This window comes from Suillus plorans, assembly GCF_016647745.1.
Source record: "Suillus plorans strain S12 chromosome Unknown HD556scaffold_67, whole genome shotgun sequence".
Classification (NCBI taxonomy): Eukaryota; Fungi; Basidiomycota; class Agaricomycetes; order Boletales; family Suillaceae; genus Suillus; species Suillus plorans.
In genome coordinates, this window is record NW_024537451.1 from 202,817 (window position 1) to 220,833 (window position 18,017).

Here is an 18,017-nt window from a genome sequence, read left to right on the forward strand (position 1 = left end):
TGCTGTCGCAACAGTCGCTAGGTGTTTGACACACCTCTTGAAGTCTACTACAGGTTGGTCGCCTTGCTGTGACAAACGTTATAGATGCTGTCAATGCAACAACGAAGATGAGGAGGAAGAAACGCGTTGTTTGTTTGAGGTTATGATTTGCTGAGGTGCTCAAATGATTTCTTTCAGTTGGGTGACGGTAGGAAGATGTCTTGCTTTTATACTATCACGAAAAGGTTTCGCAAGATGGTGATGCCTGGCGGATGACAGTACGGAAGCCTTGTCTGTAAGTCTGCATCTGGTCTTATCTTCATTCCCGCTGGTAACATTCAGGCTTTAGGATCGCTGTCACAAATTCCCTCAGCTGGATAGCACGCCAATTTGGAAACCACTGAGCTTGATCTTCTTTTTCTGTTCTCCTGAAGACAATTTATCATAGTGTCTCCGGTTTTGAGCTTGCCCACCCAATTGTGCCTCACTCGACCTCGCTTAGGGCTTCGCTGTCGTACCATATTTTCGTGTAGTTCTGTTTGCCAGTGTAGAGAATAAAGCGAACTACCGTATGTCCCGTTCCTACTTGGCTTTATCAGTGATCATCATACTGCTGTGATAAGATATGGTGCCAGAGAGATAGACCGTCGTTAGACAGAATATCCATTTCTCGTCATATGCATGTCCTCAAGACTAAGTCGAGAAATGCGAGCGACTCGCCGAATCGATTTTTATGGTCTCATATCTACGTTCCCGGTGGTTGGCAACAGAGCGGATGAATTATTATTATTATTTGGACAAGACATCGTTGATAGTCCCCTGACGAATGAATGGGAAAACAGCTCTTCCCGCAAGCCAAGATCGTTCTGGTGTGATGCACGGATTTGATTGAGAATCCTGAAAACAAATATTCAAATTGTTGCAACTGCAGGCCCAAGTTGGATACCTGAAACACTAAAGTACATCGATGTCATCATACAAAAACATATACAATCATCCTGCAAAGCAAGCACACAGGTCGATTACTCAACCTTCATAACGCTCTCAATGCGTTTCTGTTGAACGCGTCTTTTGAGGTCTGTCCATATTGGGTATCCTAATATAATCGTGGAGCCGACGTAAGCAGCCTAAATACAAAGTTAAGGCGTGAGGCTCAGAAAGTCGCGAGACAGGCATACCGTTATTATAGTGCCCTTGACATATTGCTTGCAAAGTGACCAGGTATAAAGTGCTTCAGCCCCATGGATGGTGTAGCATATTGCGCAAGCAGTCCGGAAGGAAAGACCGAGACCAGTGGCGTTTCTAAACGCGTGCGCTGGGGAGAAGAATGCATCCACAGTGGTGACAGGTACAGAGAGGAATGTAGTACCAGGCGCTGGTGGCGAAAGGAAATAGAAGTATGCGAACAAAATGATTCCTGCGAATACACCTGTGCGAGGAATCCGGAATGTGGTTATTTGGGGAGCTTTGAGCTGTAGTACATAAACATACAGCTGTCAGAGACATGACGGGCTGGAAGCAAAGGTTATTAAAACGCACCATACCGAGACCTTCCTGAGCCTCCGCCTTCATACTCAGAAGCCGGGGTTTGACTTCCTCGTACCCCGAAAGCGGTGGGTCAAATGACACCCGGCTGGTATTCGATTGTCCGGACTTGAGTTTATACACAAGCGTCATACCCTGGTCGATTTGTCAACGCTAGCGAGAACAGAACATCCATTTCTCTGGGCTTACCTTGGAGTCAATGCTAGACATCTCAGCAGTGAGCACGTTGCCCTCGACTTTCCCGAAATATTTAACATATGCAACCAATGTATCAGGATGGTTCTTCATGTACATGCATAGGAAGCCAGACTTGGAAGCGACCGGGTCCGACATGATTGCCTGCGAAGACTTGTTGTACAATGAACACGAGTTATAAAGCAAGTTCACTCAGGCGCCAATTGGAATCGTTTGATGTAGCAATCGGCTGCAATTAACGTGATATAAGCTTATGTAATTCTAGTAGACAAAAAAAAGGGATCGTACTGAACGATCGTCTCATGCCACGACCTCGCACAGGATCCAGGCTGCACACAGCGTTATCATACAGGATTTGTAAAAATTCGTGCGGCGTGGCATACTTGAATGTTTGGGTAAAGAATAAATTTAACGAGGCAAACCATCTCTTCCGACTCAGAATCCCTGAAGTTGACGAGGTAGGGCCCTAGTTCGAAATAGCGTCATAGTAAGTTCTGCAAAGCGCAGAGAAATTTCCATGTACGTATTCTTTATTCAGCCCATATCCTACATGACAGCGTTTTCGACTTGTAAACATAGGCATAGGCCAGCGGCACAAACGTTCAAACCATCAAGCTATCTTCCCGTATATGCTGCATTTTCCAACAAGCAACTTCATTTGAAGGAAGAGTCACTCATGTTTGGTATGAATAATGTTTGTAATCTATCACACCATCATTCAGTAAGGCCGCAGCACCTTCTACAGTATCATCATGTTCGAATGGGACCTCAGATGCATATTGGCTATGAGCTGTCCAATGTTATCGCATATGGCCAGGTTGGCAGGTCTTTGATACTTTAATTGCCAGCACGAGGACCGTCGCGATATCGACCCCGACTCTTTGGACATTGGACATCGAGTGAATGAGTAAAAGAGGGTGAAAAGTGGACTTTTGATCTGATAAACTGCACGTCTTGCAGCTAACATGCATTCAATTTATCGCTGGCGAGCTAGCCTTCGAAGCCAATGTTAGACGAACAGATTCGAGATTGTCTGATCGCTCGTTTCGACAGCCTGTCAAACTCAAGCTTAGTTTACCACGAGCAAGACTAGGGACGGTCGATCATTTTCAGATAAGTTCAAACATTCACATTGTTTGAGTAGTATGAAAATTTGTCCAAAACAATTGTACTGATTGAATTCGAACTAGGTGTTGCACAAGCACCATCAAAAATGATACTGCCAAAGCGAAAGCAGAAGCACGGTTCACTGTTGCGACGTGCTGCTCGGGCTGCCAGCTCAATTTTCAACCTACTGGCAAAACATAACATCGATCTAAGGTGCGCAAGTGAGTCGTGTGGTTGAACGTTGAATCCTGGTTACACAGCGACCTGCTCAGACTCACCTTATTTCTTACACAAGTCCAGGTTGGGCAGCAATCTGCAGTTGTGTTGCAAAGTCCCATGCTACATGCACTGACAGACATAGATGCTGTCAAAGCAACAGCAACGGCCAGGAAAGAGAAACGCATTTTTGAGTCTGCAGTGCCTACAATTCGAACAGTACATCTTCTACAGTATTGTAATGTTCAAGTTTGACCTTAGATGCTCATCTTAGCTGTGAGCTGTCCAATGTTAGCGTGTATGGCCAGATCAGCACCTCTTTGATATTGAAATTCCCAGCACGAGGACTGTCACTCTATCGACCTGGACGTCGAGTGAACGAGTAAAAGCGGGTGAAAAAGTGGGCTTTCGATCTGATCAACGTCTTGTGGCTAATAATCCTTGGATCTATCTCTGGCAGGTCCAACCCATGGTGCTCTGTTTACCTCAAACCCAACAGTAATACGCAGATACCTCGTACACTCATATCACGTCCTCCTTCCACTCAATATCGCCTCCATTTATTTCTCAATCAGGGGCATCCTACGTACTGTTCAATTAAGAATAACACCAATGGCAAAGTGGAAACACTTACTAAGGTGTCGCCATGTGTAAATCGGCTTCCTCTAAGGCGAGATGCCCTAGTCGGGAGTGATGCATATACCGCCACCGCAGAGAGCTAATTTATCGCAGCAGTCACTATTCTGTACGCAAGGCCTGTCACGTCCACTACAGAGTGGTGACCTTGCTGTGACAGACATTGCTGTCAACGCAACAATAAAGGTGAGGATGAAGAAACGCATTGTTTGTTTGAGATAGTATGATCTGTTGAGGGCTCGAATGATGTTTTTGAGGTGGGTGGATGCTGGTGACGGTAGGAAAATGTCTGTTTTTATATTAGCCCCACTCAATTACGTTTTATTTTCCCCATTTCTTTAGCGAACGAGTGTATATTGCGGTGGGGAATAAGCAAGCGAGAGAACATAAAATGATATATTGTCGTTGGACGCTTCTCATTGCGGAGTCTCCACAATGCGGGTGCGGGGATGTTACTTGCAGTTTTGCCAACCGGTTGTGCCAAACTGGTTACGCCCAACGTCGCGCACACAGTCTTCATGTAGCCTAGAGTTCTGCTAGTTGCAACCCCGCAAAACTGAACCCAAGTAGTTGTACCCCCTACACTATCTCCAGTACAATCCTCAATGCATTATACGTCATGTCTCGGACGCTGGTCACTGAAGTATCATCACTAATGTCCACGGGAATTCGTCATATGTGCATGACTGTTGGGGTTAGATTTCGCTGCGTCGTTTGACGTGCCGCCTCGCCACATTCAAATCTCAGCGCGCGCTGCTGTGTGTCAGAACGACCTCAATTAAAATTCATTTGATTTCTCTCATTATCAAAGTCTATCACTCGTGGATTACTCATAAAAATGAAATGGGGCTCTGTGACACGACTGCCTCGGTCGTGCGAGTGATGCACTCGTAACGTGGCTGTAACGAAGCAAAGTGCCACGTCAAACCAAATATTGAAGTTGCTGATTTGTATCACAGGTCTCCACCGCCTTGTCGAGCTCCAACTAGACGGTTAAACGAGACTGACACAGAAAATAGTACGAGTAACTGTATGTCTTGTCGAGTGAACGGACAAAAAACGGTGAAAAGTGGGCTTTTGACCTGATTAAACTGCACGTCTTTCAGCTAACGCGCATTTGATTATGGTTGGCTGGTCAATGAACCGTGATATTATTTACCCCAAGATCAAACAGTACGCGTATACCTCATACGCTCATATCACGTACTCCTTCCAGCTAATATCGCCTCTATTCATTTCTCAATCAGCAGTGTTCTACGTATTGCTCGATCAACAACAGAACTAATGCGGCGAATGCAGAAACACTCACTAGTGTATCACTATGTGAAGATCGGGTGGTTCTCAGGGTGGAGGATCGTCGGACGGCACGCACACGCTACCGTAGCAGGAAGCTTGGCTATCGCAACAGTCACTGCTCTTTTTGCACCTATCCTGATTTGCGCTACAGGTTGGTCGCCTTGCTGCGACAGACATTATAGATGCTGTCAATGCGACAGTAAAGGCGAGGGAGAAGAACCGCATTGTTTGTTTGAGGTAGAGGTGCTCGAATGATTTTTTTGGGTGGGGTGGACGCTGGTGATGGTAGGACTTGCTTTTATATTATCACGAAAAGTTTCTGCAAAATGGTTATGCCTGGCGGATGATACTGCCGCCGGCTGCAGAACGTGTCCCGCTTCAGGTCATTTTGTAGGTATATCGACTTTGGCACGGTTCTGCCTCATTCGTAATGTGCACCGGTGCCACGTCAAAGCCGTTGACGGCTTACTAGTCACTGCGCCATTGCTGTAATAATCAATAGCATCATTACAAAACGCTATTTAAACGCTGATGCAACGTGTTTGGAAGTTTTGCCAATCCGCCAAGTGCCAGTTGTGCCAGCACTTAATCAAAACTCAGCCTAGGCTAAAGGTATTAGTTTTGCTCCCCACACTCACTATAACAACTTACCTAGCCGGCCTGCAATATTAATTCCTATCTCCATGCGATTTAAGAACCACGAGATGCTTCAGGCATGACTGCTATGTTAACATCAAACCATGAGTTTCATCAACCTTTTGTCGTGTGCTGCTTAGAAGAGTTAAAGTACCGCTCGGAAGGGTCCGGCAACTGCATTTTCAATTTACAATGGCCTACGCTTTCAAATAATTCAGTCTCTAAGCATTTTCAACCAATTCATGATCATCCTAATCAATCGCATGCAGTATAGATATGGTTCGTCGAGTATTACTCGCAGTGGCAAGCACAATCGACGTGGATGGGCAAGAGCCTCAGACACCAGCGCCTACAGATAATCCTGATTCGAATAGCAGGAACTTCAAGTGGGTCGATCGAGGGCACGCCGCACAGTGAGATGGAGCAGGGATGAGTGTACGCACAGGCATATTCGTCTTCAGGCCACACAATCGCATAGGGCCGCGGGTGGAACACAATTTGCATTTGTCAACACGAAAACAAACGAACTCGTCAGCGCCCAGTCAGGACTACTGTGACGGTGGTTGTTGGTATAGTCCCTGGATAGCACAAGACTTTACTGTGCCATCGGACAAATTCACGCATATTTTCGACAGTCGCTTTGAGCTCACCCATCCACTGTATTTTGTCGCACTTTTACCCAGACGACCCTGTACTTCCTTGGAGGCGATGAACAGTGTTGACAAAACTACTATCAAGGTACCATCACTCTTGCAAGTTCCGCTTCCTCGTCAGCCGTGTTTTTGTCGCTTGCACCTCATCCAACACTTGCTCGATGAAGAGAATCACTCTCGAGTTCCGCACGGTGGAAAGTACCGCATACGCAGTAATATCAATCTCCTTTATCTTTATCTTTGTCGCCCCCTTTTTCACTTTCATCATAACGCGCGCGCTCCAATATGACTTTGGGCTTCAACTACATACCAGAAAATAACACGTCAGCCACGAATCACGGTCGGCAACGAAGTGACGTCTCGTTGGCTCCATCACACGCGTATAGAGAGATCCGTTAGCCAGCATTCGAGGCCAACGTCAAACGAACAGATTAAAGGTTGTGAGGAAGTGTCTGCGACTCTGCGCAGTGCGTTCCATCTTCGTTCGCGTTCGACCTCCTAATATTAATCATCAACAGTAATGATCGCTCATTTCTACAGCCCCGAACTCAAGCTTAGTGGGCTATGAGGAAACCAGGCACGATTGATCATTTTCAGACAAGTTCAAACATCCATTGCTTGAGCAGCATAAAAATTCGTTCGAGAACCACTGTATGATTGGCTCCTAACTAGGTCTTGCACTGTCAACCATGATACGAAAGCGAAAGCGGAAACATGACCCACTGTCGCGACATGCCGCTTAGGCTGCTGGCTCAATTTCCTTGAACCATGCAGGCCATGGCCATTGAATCTTAAGGCGCGCAGGTGAGTCATGTGGTTGAATCCTGGTTGCATAGCGACTTCCTCACACTCACAACAACATTAGGTTCTCAAGGATAGTTCTTGCAGCAATCTGCGTCTGTTGTACAATCTATTATACTACATGCACTGACAGACATAGATGTTGTCGAAGCAACAAAAACGGCGAGGACAGAGAAACGCATTTTGTGTACGAGGTGATATGGAATCTTTTGAGGGAGATCTCGAATGATGTTTCCGAGGATGGGGGAACACTATAGGACGACGACCAGCTTTTATATCCTTATGGGCACGACTTTGATCGATTTGGCAGAATCGTCAGATGGCAAAATTTGGGCTGCTGGGATTCATATCGTGTGGGGGGTATAGTCCATGCTATGTGAGTTCTGTACTGATTTGAAGCGTCTCTGAATCTGTCTCTTCACAGCCTGCAAATACAATTTCTCCACTTAAGCTAGTTGCGTGTCGCCAGTTAAGAATGATCGCTTCATTCTGTGACCTGGCACCCGCTGCTTCATTTCTGCTGACCGTGTTTGCTGCGGACATGGCACGACTGTTGCGCTACTAGCTTCTCTAAAGATTGATCTTTGTACTCAGTTTGCACTCATGGCTAGCGTCGCTGATTGAATTGAGACTGAAGGCGGCCCGAGTCATGTCACTGATGTGACCTTTGTAAGGCTTACACGACACCGGCACGGTGAAGCTTGATGCGGAACGCGGGTGGATGGGACGCACACGACATGGCGAGACTTGACACGCAATCAATGGTGGTATGTGTATTACAGCATCCGGATAGTTAACGCTCGCTGAACCACCGTCAGTGCGATAAAAGACGAGTACAGAAGGAGGCGTACTGCAAGGTGTTATATCCACTTGGGACGGACTCGGCAAATGACCAAGAGCTTTAAATGATCGTTTCTTTAGGTTCAGACAACACATTTGAAATTTGAGCAGGCATTGACAATTCTCTTCATCAATGCTCGCTCGAATCCCCGGTCTCTCGTACTAATGTGTCGCTTATCGCAAACCCTCAGTTCGCCTTGGTGACCACTGTGCGCATCGACGAGGTTGAGAAATATAACGCACGCTCCATGACCTTGGGTTGTGAAATTTGATTAATTGATTTCCCATCAGAAAATAACACATCTGCCACGGATTACGAATCACGATTGGCAACAAATTGGCGTCTCGTTGTCTCCATCACACCAGAGAGAGAGAAAGATTCACGAGCTAGCCTTTGATACCAACGTTAGACAAACAGCTTCGAGATCGTCTGCGCAGTGTAATCATCAACAGCAATAATCGCTCGTTTCGACAGCCTCTCGAACTCAAGCTTAGTGGACCGCGAGCAAGACTGGGGACGGCCGGTCATTGTCAGATAAGTTCAAACATCCGCATTGCTCGAGTAGTGTGAAAATTTGTCCAAAACGACTGTACTGATTGAATCTGAACTAGGTGTTACACCATCAATCATGACGCTGCCAAAACGAAAGCAGAAACACGGCTCACTGCACTGTTGCGACGTGCTGCTCTGGCTGCCAGCTCAATTTTCAACCTATGCGCAGTACATACCATCAATCTAAGGTCCGCAGGTGAGTCATGTGGTTGAATCCTGGTTACACGGCGACCTGCTCAGACTCACCTCATCTCCTACACAAGTCCAGGTTGGGCAGCAATCTTCAGTTGTGTTGCAAAGCAACATGCTACATGCACTGACAGACATAGATGCTGTCAAAGCAACAACAACGGCCAGGAAAGAGAAACGCATTTTGTGTGCGAGGTGATTTGGAATTTTCTGAGGGGGGATCTCGAATGGTATCTCGGAGGATAGGGTAGGATGACAGCTGGCTTTTATATCCGGTATACTTATGGCCCTGGGCACGATTTAGCAGAATTTGAAATTGCTAACAGATACGGTAGAACATGCAGGGGCGTGTTGAATTGATTGCTCACATACACAACCTACCGTTACTAGAATCACAGTTCATATAAGCGCTAAGTTTTAAGTTCTAAAGCCTGGGATATATTTCCCCTTTCGATTTCTCCCGCGAAACAAAGACACTTTGGGAATTATTGACTTCAACGTTCAACCGTCTCTGATTCCGTCTCTTTGCAATGCCCCAGTCTTTGTAATTTTCAAATTTCTCCCCTTATGCTATTTGCGTGCTGCTATATAGTAAAGAACAACTATTCTAAGTGGACCAGTGACCGTCGACCATTTCCGTCCCACTGCTCGTCACCTACCCCATCAACGATTTCTTTCGCATCATTGCGCAACCACCTCCCAGGCTCAAAACGCAAAGGAGTAGATGTCGTGTAGTTGAAGGAAAGACGAGAAAAGTGAGACACATCACCAACCATTGAAGGAATTGAGTCGCTCATGCTTGTAACCCATAATCTCATCATGATCATCAGTGAGTCTGCAGCGCCTGCAGTTCGAACAGTACATTTTCTATAGTATCATAATGTTCAAATTTGACCTCAGATGCTCATCTTAGCTGTGAGCTGTTCAATGTTAGCGCGTATGGCCAGGTCAGCACCTCTTTGATATTGAATTTGCCAGCACGAGGACTGTCACTTCATCGACCCCGACTCTTTCTGGACGTTGAGTGAACAAAAAAAGTGGACTTTTGATCTGATCAAACTGCTCGTCTTGTAGCTAACACGCCCTTGATCTATCGCTGGCAGGTCTGACCCATGGTGCTCTGTTTACTCCACCACAGATACCTCGTACACTCATATCATGTCCTCCTTCCACTCAACATCGCCTCTACTTGTTTCTCGATCAGCAGTGTACATCCTACAATATACAAATTGTTCAATCAGCACCAATGGCCAAGTGGAAACACTCACTAGTGTGTCGCTACGTGCAAATCGGCTTGCAAGGGTTGGATATCCTAGGTGATGCATATACCCCCAGCACAAAGAGCGAATTTATCGCAGCAGTCACTAACGGCTTCGCAAGGCTGGTCACGGTCGCTACAGATTGGTCCCCTGACTGCGACACACATTGTAGATGACGTCAATGCAACGATAAATGTGAGGAAGAAGAAACGCATTGTTCGTTTGAGGGGATATGATCTGCTGAGGGCTCGAATTGAATGTCTTTGGGGTGGATGGACGCTGATGATGGTAGGAATTTTATATTATCACGAAAACGTTTAGCGAAATGGTTGTGATGCACTCGTGATGCGGCTGTGACGAGGCAAATGCCACGTCGAGCTAGATCAATCGATGATTTATCTGTTGCAATACCGGACGTTGATGGTTTGTGCTGATATAATTTTATATTTGAAGGTTGGGCTATATCGACTCGAAGCCAGATTTTATATCACAGGTCTTGACTGTCTTGTGAGTTTCAACTACACGGTTGAATGATACTCACAGCAAAAAGTATGAGCAACTGCATGTCTTCAATCTTGTCGAGTGGATGAATAAAAGCGGTGAAAAAATGAACTTTTGACTCAATCAAACTGCGCGTCTTTTAGCTGACACGCATTTGATTTGTCGCTGGCCAGTCTGACCTGTGAATCAGTGATGTTATATTTACGCCAAGACCAAACAGTGCGCAGATACCCCATATAAGTATCACCTCTATTCATTTCTCAATCAGCAGCGTTCTACATATTGCTCGATCAACAACGGTGCCAATATGAATGCGGGAAAACTCACTAGTAGTGTGTCGCTACGGCGGGTGGGGAGGCTCGCCGCAAGCTCGCACACGCCACCATTGCAGGTATCATTGCTCTCACAACAGTTACTATCCGTTACGCAAATACCTCCAGGTGGGCTACAGTTTGGTCGCTTTGCTGTGACAGACAATATAGACGCTGTCAACCCAACAATAAAGGTGAGGAAAAAGAAGCGCATTGTTTGTTTGTGGTGGTATATGGAAAGCGGGAGTGATCAGCTTCGGCGAGAGTGATCAGCTGGACTAAAAAGGCATTTGTTTGGCTCTTCTCCTGCCAGACCCCCAATCACCCACTGAACGCGATGAAGGATTTACCGACTACACTCATAAATGTGGCTGTGCGTACAGAATGAGGTTAAGACATTGTATTGATGTGGTGCCTAAGATCTCTTGCCTTGCAAATTTGACATGAGAAATCATCACTCGCACATAGACTTGCATCAAATGGTGATATCAAAGGCCCTTGCTTGCTTCGACGAGCCTCTAGTAGCACTAATATTTGAATCTGACGGTTCAGAAATTTAAATCCAAACCCCCCAAAAAATCCACCATCATCATGTATGCTGCAGAGTTCACCACAAATGCTGACCAGCACTATTGCGAGTATGCCAACTGTTTTAGTGGTCATCCTGGCACTGTACCTGCTATCACCTATATTGAGCACAAAGATCCAAGCAAGCCCGGTAAATGGCTTTGTGAAAAATGCAGCCGATACCAGCGCTCCAAGTTCACTACCAAGAAAATAAGTGATGCAGGTAAAATAATTGCTCGGTGTGCAGACTTTGTCACATTACAGTCTGACGATAATTTTCTCTAGTAATTCCAAGTACCTTGAAGCATGGTTTCGGCCAGTCCGAATATGATGGTGCTGCAGTTCACAAGCAGACTGCAGAGGTGCAGTGTGGAAGTGAGTCGCCCAGTACAGTTGCATTTTATATTGAATACAAACCTTCATTTATTTTTGTAGAATCCCAACTTCCTGTTCGTGCAGTGGGGCTTAGTGTATCATGTGGGATGCCTCCACCTGCATTCATCCCAGGTCCCATTCGCCCGAGGCGTGCCTCAGCAAATCATCAATTTGTTCCTTTACCCAACTGGCCTGCAGCTCCTGGCCCCTCAGACATCCACCGTGCAAATCCATTAGGGCCCAACATATCTATTTATGGCCGGGACGCTCAGTTTATTGTGTACTCAGACCTTCTTCGAGCTCTGCCACTCAAGCCTGGTTATCAAGATGTGCATAAAATTTATGAAGAGATGCGAGACCGGCTTGCTCGACAGGCCTATGCTTTGAGTGTTCCTGAAGTGGTATGCGTCAAGGCATACCTTGCAGTGATGATTCCACAGGCTAAAAAACCAACTCTAATATTTGTAAGTGTTGCTTTCTACAATTCTGAATTCAACTTCACTGACTTCGCTGAATCTTCTATAGGATATAGTTGAGTCGATCAGCAACATCCCTTACCGCATTGGTGCCAATGACCTTAAAACTTCGGTGTACCTCACCCTACTTCCCATGTTCATCAAGTGGTCCATGGGTCTTACTTTTACGTTTGAAGAGGCACATTTGCGTCTTGTTAGTAGTTTCGAGGAGATTCTTCCCCGTCCATCTGGAGAAGACATCAATGCCATAGCATCCCACTTCCTCAAGACCAGGAACACGAAGCAGCAGTTCAACGCTGGAAAGGGGATCAAACTTCACCTCATTATTCCTACACCTCACGCAACAGTGGCAAGTTCATCTGACATCCAACATCTTTCAAGTCCTGCATTTGTACTATCTGCGGTGTCCCCATCAAAAAATTTGCAAAATGGCGCCCAATGTTCGCCTCACCCTGTCAAGCGCAAATTATCATCGGTCAGTCATTCTTTCGAACTCTAGTACCAGCCTTATGCTCATTAGCATTGCACACAGCCTCCTGTCCCATCCACACCCCCTCGGAAGCCTCGGATATTGGATGCTGCAGTATCTCTGGATGTTAGTGCACTTCGCCGTGCACTTCAAGCACAAGCTATTCCCATATCCCAACCAAACTTACCCTTTCTCACTCTTCGCACGTTCAAGGCACTACTGCAGATAATCCCCCCCATATCACTATCTGCTCTTAGGGATCCGCACGGGTATACCCTGGGGTGTCAGGGACCTGACCCGCACCCGCACCCGGCAAAAACCCGTACCCGCTCTGACGGGTACGGGTTTTCAGCGGGTACAACAAGCTCAGACCCGTACCCGCACCCGTGCAGGGTTTACCCGCGGGTACCATAGGTATCACCACCAGTGCTTAGCACATATGTCCAGCACACGTCAGCAAATGCTGACGTGACTCGAACATATGTGGATGGCACAAGAAGGAGGAGTGGAGGCACAGCGCAAATGACGGACGCGTCGAAATAGATGCTGATGTCGTGGCAGGTGGTGTGTCGCATACGATCAAAGTCGAAGGTGAGCGTGTCGAAATGGGAGATGGTGGTGTGGTGGCGCGAGAGTGTGATGTGTCAGGCGTCGCGTCCTCATTGCAGAAAATGGGGGCAGAGTCAGGACGGCGACTTACTGACAAGATCATTCCTTCCTCCTCTCGTTCCTCCTCTTTTCCTTCTCTCTTCGTCCTGGTGTCTTCCGTGTGCATTCGAGCCACGCCAGCATTCGCTGGCGTGGTCTGAGCGTGTACGCTTGATGCTGGCGAGTCAGTGTGTCGCGTAGGTGTTGGCGTCGTAGATGGGATGGTGGTGTTGGTGTCGTGGATGGTGGCGTTGGTGTCATGGATGGTGGCATTGGCGTCGAGGATGGTGGTGTTGGCGTCGTGGATGGTGGTGTTGGCGTCGTGGATGGTGGCGTTGGCGTGAAAGCTGGTGGTGGTGCGAGTGCTGGGCGCACAAAGATAGGCGCTGGCGACGTGACGCGTATGACGTTGTTGTTGTTGCTGGGGGTAGAGTCTTCAATGTGAGTACTCACTTTCAGCGTGCCCAAAGTCTCGTCTCCTCGAGTTCCTCTTTCCTCCTTCATCTCTATACCATCCCTTCTCCCTTCCTCGATTCTCTTGTCCTTTCGTCTTCGCGTGTCGTCCGCGTGTGTTTGCATCGCGTCAACACTTGTTGACGCGTTTCGGGCGCGCGCGCTGTGAACGTGGAGTTGGTGGACTTGGGAAGGTGCGTTAGGTGCCGGTGTTGGTGGTGGTGCCGGTTGTAGCGTGCACGCGGGAAGTATGGCGTCCGCTATTACTGATGCAGGAGGTGCTACCATTTATGGAAGGCACGGGTATAGCTGGGGTACGGGTAAGAGCGCGGGTCTTAGAATCCCGACCCGTACCTGTACCCCAGTAGTACCCGTACCCGTGACCCGCGCAGGTTACCCATACCCGTGCAGATCCCTATCTGCTCTGATTACTGATCCAACCACTTCTGACGTACCAAATACTACTGCCCCCCCCCGATGCAGGCTACTCTTTTTTTCGATCCACGAAGCAAACCGAAGTATGGAGCATTCAAAGCAGCACAATTCGGCTTTCTAGACAAAGCTATCCTTGGACCGTCTGGATCTGATTCAACTCGCATCTGCTTAAAGCAGTGCTACTACCAGACCGACAAATCCAAGCGGTTTCCTTATCCCGATTCTCGGCAACTACAGCTGCTGCAGCCAGAGATTAGATGCAGCATATGGGCAGGAGCACTCATGGACCGGGTTCAGCAATATATTGCCACAGAACTAGTGACTCGCAGCACACCTCCCTTCAAGATTCCAAATATCCGCTTTGTGCATATTGCTCTTGCCACTATCGAGGACGCTGGTGTTACCAAAACATATCTAATTGAAGAGTTCATTGACGAGTCCATGCAAGGGAAATTCACCAAGTATATATCCAACGACTCACCTTCCCCACTGCCACACCTTGATGCCAAATCAAGTGAAATTGCCCAGTACCTGTCATTTGCACAACACGTCCAATACATCAAGACCAAGAAACTTGCTTACGTTGCAGATTTTCAAGGCTCGTCTTTATTTTGGATATCTACACATAGCTTATTCATTCTTGGCAGACGGAAGGAATCTTTTAACTGATCCTCAAATTATGACTTCTCCGTAAATCTACATCCCTACTACTATCCTTATCAATGAGTGGCTGACAGCAATTATCAGTGATCTTTCTGGACACCTGTTCGCAGATGGCAACTTGGCATCTGCATTTTCATCTTTTGCGGAGAAACATCAGTGCAACATGTTTTGCGAATTTTTCAAATTGCCATGTGACTGGTCTCGTCCAATACCCCCATTGTTCCATAAGACACCAGAAGAAGTTTTTTTTTTTTTTTTTTGAATCCAGTTTTTTGTCCATTGAGAGTGAAACTCTATGTAGGACACTACTAGCTAGCCATGGAGCCCTGTGCTCCGCCCCTTCGTTACATCCCCAAATGCACTGATGTAAGGCGTACCCCACCAGTCCGCCATTCCTGCCGGCCGTTTTAGATGGGCAATGTGTATAACTAAGAGGCGACTATAAGTAAGTTTGTGCGATGAGAAGTCTAACGTGAAAATTATAACGCATGCTCGGCCGCTTGCGCGGACCAAACAGAGATCATATGAGGTGTGTAGTAGGTATTAAGTGGATAAGGTCCATGGGATGTGGAAGCGGGAGCGTGCTTCGGGGCTGGGTGGTTGAGTTGACGGAGGCCCAGTGTGTCACCATTGGAATGTTTCTACTTGCTACTAATTTGGTCCCCAGGGTCGAGCCAGAGATCTCGTGTTGACGAGCGGTGTTGTTGTTATTAAGTGAAGGTATGGTAGCGAGTGGAGGGCAATAATAGGATGATCCGGATAGAGTAATGGGGTGTGGAGTCTTGGGTGCATGCTGTTACGACTGGGATTGGTCGTTCTATCAAAGTCTGAATGGACAATCGGCGATGAGCCTGATAGACAATGGTCTTCTCTCGAATGAGAGGATCAAGGATCTAGGCTAAGACGAGTGGCGCTGACTCTCTTAGAATCGTAGTTCTTAGACAACAAGGTTGGAGACCTTGTTGAAGGAATGTTCCAGGTAAAACCCAGTAGATTAAAGTAAAGAATACAATCGTGCATAGTACGGTCTATATAGGAATGTTCAAGCGGAGCTTGTAAATGTGTTATCAAGATAAGAGAGATAGGGCAGACGGCCCACTTGGGAAGGAGATAAGAGATAGGGCGGACGGACCGCTTGGATAAGAGAAAGGTACGGACAGCCCGTTTAGTATGTAATGAAGAAAGAAATGGTAGGAGCGAATGTTATCATAACACGTGCACGGGTTCTTCTGGTGTGAGTCTTGCTTGCGTTGAGAGGAATCTGGTCAGGGAATGTTAAGCTGCTCGTGTGGGAGGCATCAGGATTTCACCTAGCGTGGGCTTCAAGCGATGGGTCAGATTAACATATCAGATTAGGTGAGGGATGGCGGTGGGGTCGGTCAATAGATACGATAGGGAGGTGGACTTTCGACCCAGTGCCTGGGCTAGCACGAGGTGCTCTGGCTGATATTGCGGGCAAACGAATAGATAATGGTGGACGTTCTCCTCATCTCGCGGGCAGTGAGGGCAGTTAGGAGTGGTGGCTTTGGTGAGATGGAAGAGGTGTTGGTTCAGAGGGAGGTGGTGGGTTCGTAGTCCAAGGATAAGGCCTGTGAGTCATTTTGAGAATGTTGATGTGAGTTTGATGAACGAGCGATTGAGAACGAGAGGGTCTATGTGCTGGAGACTGTCATATCCCGCGTTCCAGACCCGGACCTATCACACTCATCATTTCCGGATTTCCGGATCCGGCCGACTTCTATGTATCGTCCGGATCCGACCCGCGTCTAACTTCCGCGCCTTATCCCTTTGGTATTTCCCTTATCAGTTAGTACGCTTTATTTTCCGTTCCTCATTCATCTCCGTCTTCATTTTACTAAGTTCCGATAGACTAGTGATAGTCGTACCATATGTTTTCTTCATAGCTTTACATAGCTTCGCACTGCACTTACTATTCTCCGTTATGTCCTCAGTAGTATATAAACCCCTGTACAATCTCTGTAGTTTCCTCAGTTCGAATATCATATTAGACTCTGCTCATTCTCTCCTCCGTCCGACTTGAGTTTCTCTCTCGTCGACCTCCGCTCGTCTTAGGATTGACTCCTATAGACTTGACACCTCCGCCTCTACCTCTGGTAGTCCTCCGCTGTTTCCTTTCTAGTTCGGACTTCGTCCGGATTAGTCTTATCTCTTGTTTCCGAACGTCCGCCGGAATTCCCGCGCATCGGACATCGGACTCCGGACATCGCCCGACGCCCTCCGGACATCGTCCGGTAACCTTCGGACATCGTTCAACAACCCTCGGAAGTTAGGGGCACGTACTCGGGTAAGGGGCGCAGCGCACGAGCTGAAGCCAAGCCCTTCGGATCCGACCCTTGAGCACGTTCTTAACAGAGACGGTGATAGCGGGGGGAGGTGGACCATTGAATGACCCATTTGGAATGGGTGCGCTCCCTGTGAGCTTGCTTGATCGCTGAAATACTAAGCGGTAGTGATCTGTCACGTAGATATTGGGGGAGGTGCGCACGGGGGCTGTTATGGTGCTGCCCTTCTGCTGCTACTTTCACTGCTTTGTCTGCTTCCTCGTTCCCGTGAACTCCCTCGTGACCCGGGACCCAGCGGAGTGTGACGTTGAATTCCGGGTTAACATGCTTGATTTTCCGCATCATCTTCTGAAATTTGGTCGCTAGGTATGAACCTGGATTGGAGTAGAAGCTCTCACCCGATAATATAGCTGCTTGATTGTCGACGGAAACAGATAGTGGGAACGTAAGGTCTTGTTCTGTGGCCAAGAGTCTGGCTGCTAGGGTGAGTCCAACCATCTCCGCTTCGAACACCATGTGTTCCTCATCCATGCCCAGATAGTATCGCAACGTGCGAGGACGCTTTCCTGCTCGAAATAGTATTGCTGCCACGCCAATGCGGCCATCATGTCCTGAACCGTCGCTGAATATCTGAATGCTGTCCTGTAATTCGTGGTGTTCTGATATGGCGTCTTCGCGGGAGGTGGCGATGTGGGTGGCATATGGACATGAGGCGGTGGGCGCACATCTGGCTGGGATAAGAGCTTCAATTTCATCAGGGATTAGTTGGAAAAAATGGGTAAGGCAATGAAGAGATGAACGATGAGAGGAGACGTAGCGCTTGGCTGCCCTGCGGATGGCTACATAGAGAGGATGGGTGTCTGGGTGAGCGGTTAGTCTGATTGCGGCACGATGGCATGTGTTCTGAAGTA

General features: G+C 47.5%; 4 protein-coding genes across 4 annotated transcripts; 1 reads left to right on the forward strand and 3 right to left on the reverse strand.

The window, feature by feature from the left end:
• Positions 1 to 740: 740 nt before the first annotated feature.
• On the reverse strand, positions 741 to 1,934 carry HD556DRAFT_1276145 (uncharacterized protein). Its single transcript, XM_041299234.1, has 4 exons — positions 1,714 to 1,934; positions 1,519 to 1,659; positions 1,158 to 1,451; positions 741 to 1,106 (listed from the first exon to the last, which is right to left on the reverse strand). The coding sequence occupies exons 1-4, from the start codon at positions 1,855 to 1,857 to the stop codon at positions 1,002 to 1,004; spliced, it is 684 nt and encodes a 227-aa protein (XP_041155776.1). The 5' UTR covers positions 1,858 to 1,934; the 3' UTR covers positions 741 to 1,001.
• A 6,459-nt stretch (positions 1,935 to 8,393) lies between these two features.
• On the reverse strand, positions 8,394 to 8,855 carry HD556DRAFT_1403163 (uncharacterized protein). The gene is made up of 2 exons (XM_041303871.1): positions 8,721 to 8,855; positions 8,394 to 8,653 (listed from the first exon to the last, which is right to left on the reverse strand). The coding sequence occupies exons 1-2, from the start codon at positions 8,827 to 8,829 to the stop codon at positions 8,532 to 8,534; spliced, it is 231 nt and encodes a 76-aa protein (XP_041155777.1). The 5' UTR covers positions 8,830 to 8,855; the 3' UTR covers positions 8,394 to 8,531.
• A 1,714-nt stretch (positions 8,856 to 10,569) lies between these two features.
• Positions 10,570 to 11,060, reverse strand: HD556DRAFT_855638 (uncharacterized protein). The gene is made up of 3 exons (XM_041311843.1): positions 10,734 to 11,060; positions 10,638 to 10,681; positions 10,570 to 10,585 (listed from the first exon to the last, which is right to left on the reverse strand). Exons 1-2 carry the CDS (start codon positions 10,929 to 10,931, stop codon positions 10,667 to 10,669), a joined length of 213 nt encoding a protein of 70 aa, XP_041155778.1. The 5' UTR covers positions 10,932 to 11,060; the 3' UTR covers positions 10,570 to 10,585; positions 10,638 to 10,666.
• A 907-nt stretch (positions 11,061 to 11,967) lies between these two features.
• Positions 11,968 to 14,834, forward strand: HD556DRAFT_1221953 (uncharacterized protein; the record flags this gene model as incomplete). The annotated part of the gene is made up of 6 exons (XM_041296822.1): positions 11,968 to 12,123; positions 12,185 to 12,610; positions 12,668 to 12,746; positions 13,712 to 13,800; positions 14,189 to 14,742; positions 14,795 to 14,834. Coding segments are annotated over 6 exons (1,344 nt in total), but the record flags the coding sequence as incomplete, so codon positions are not given.
• Between the last annotated feature and the right edge of the window lie 3,183 nt (positions 14,835 to 18,017).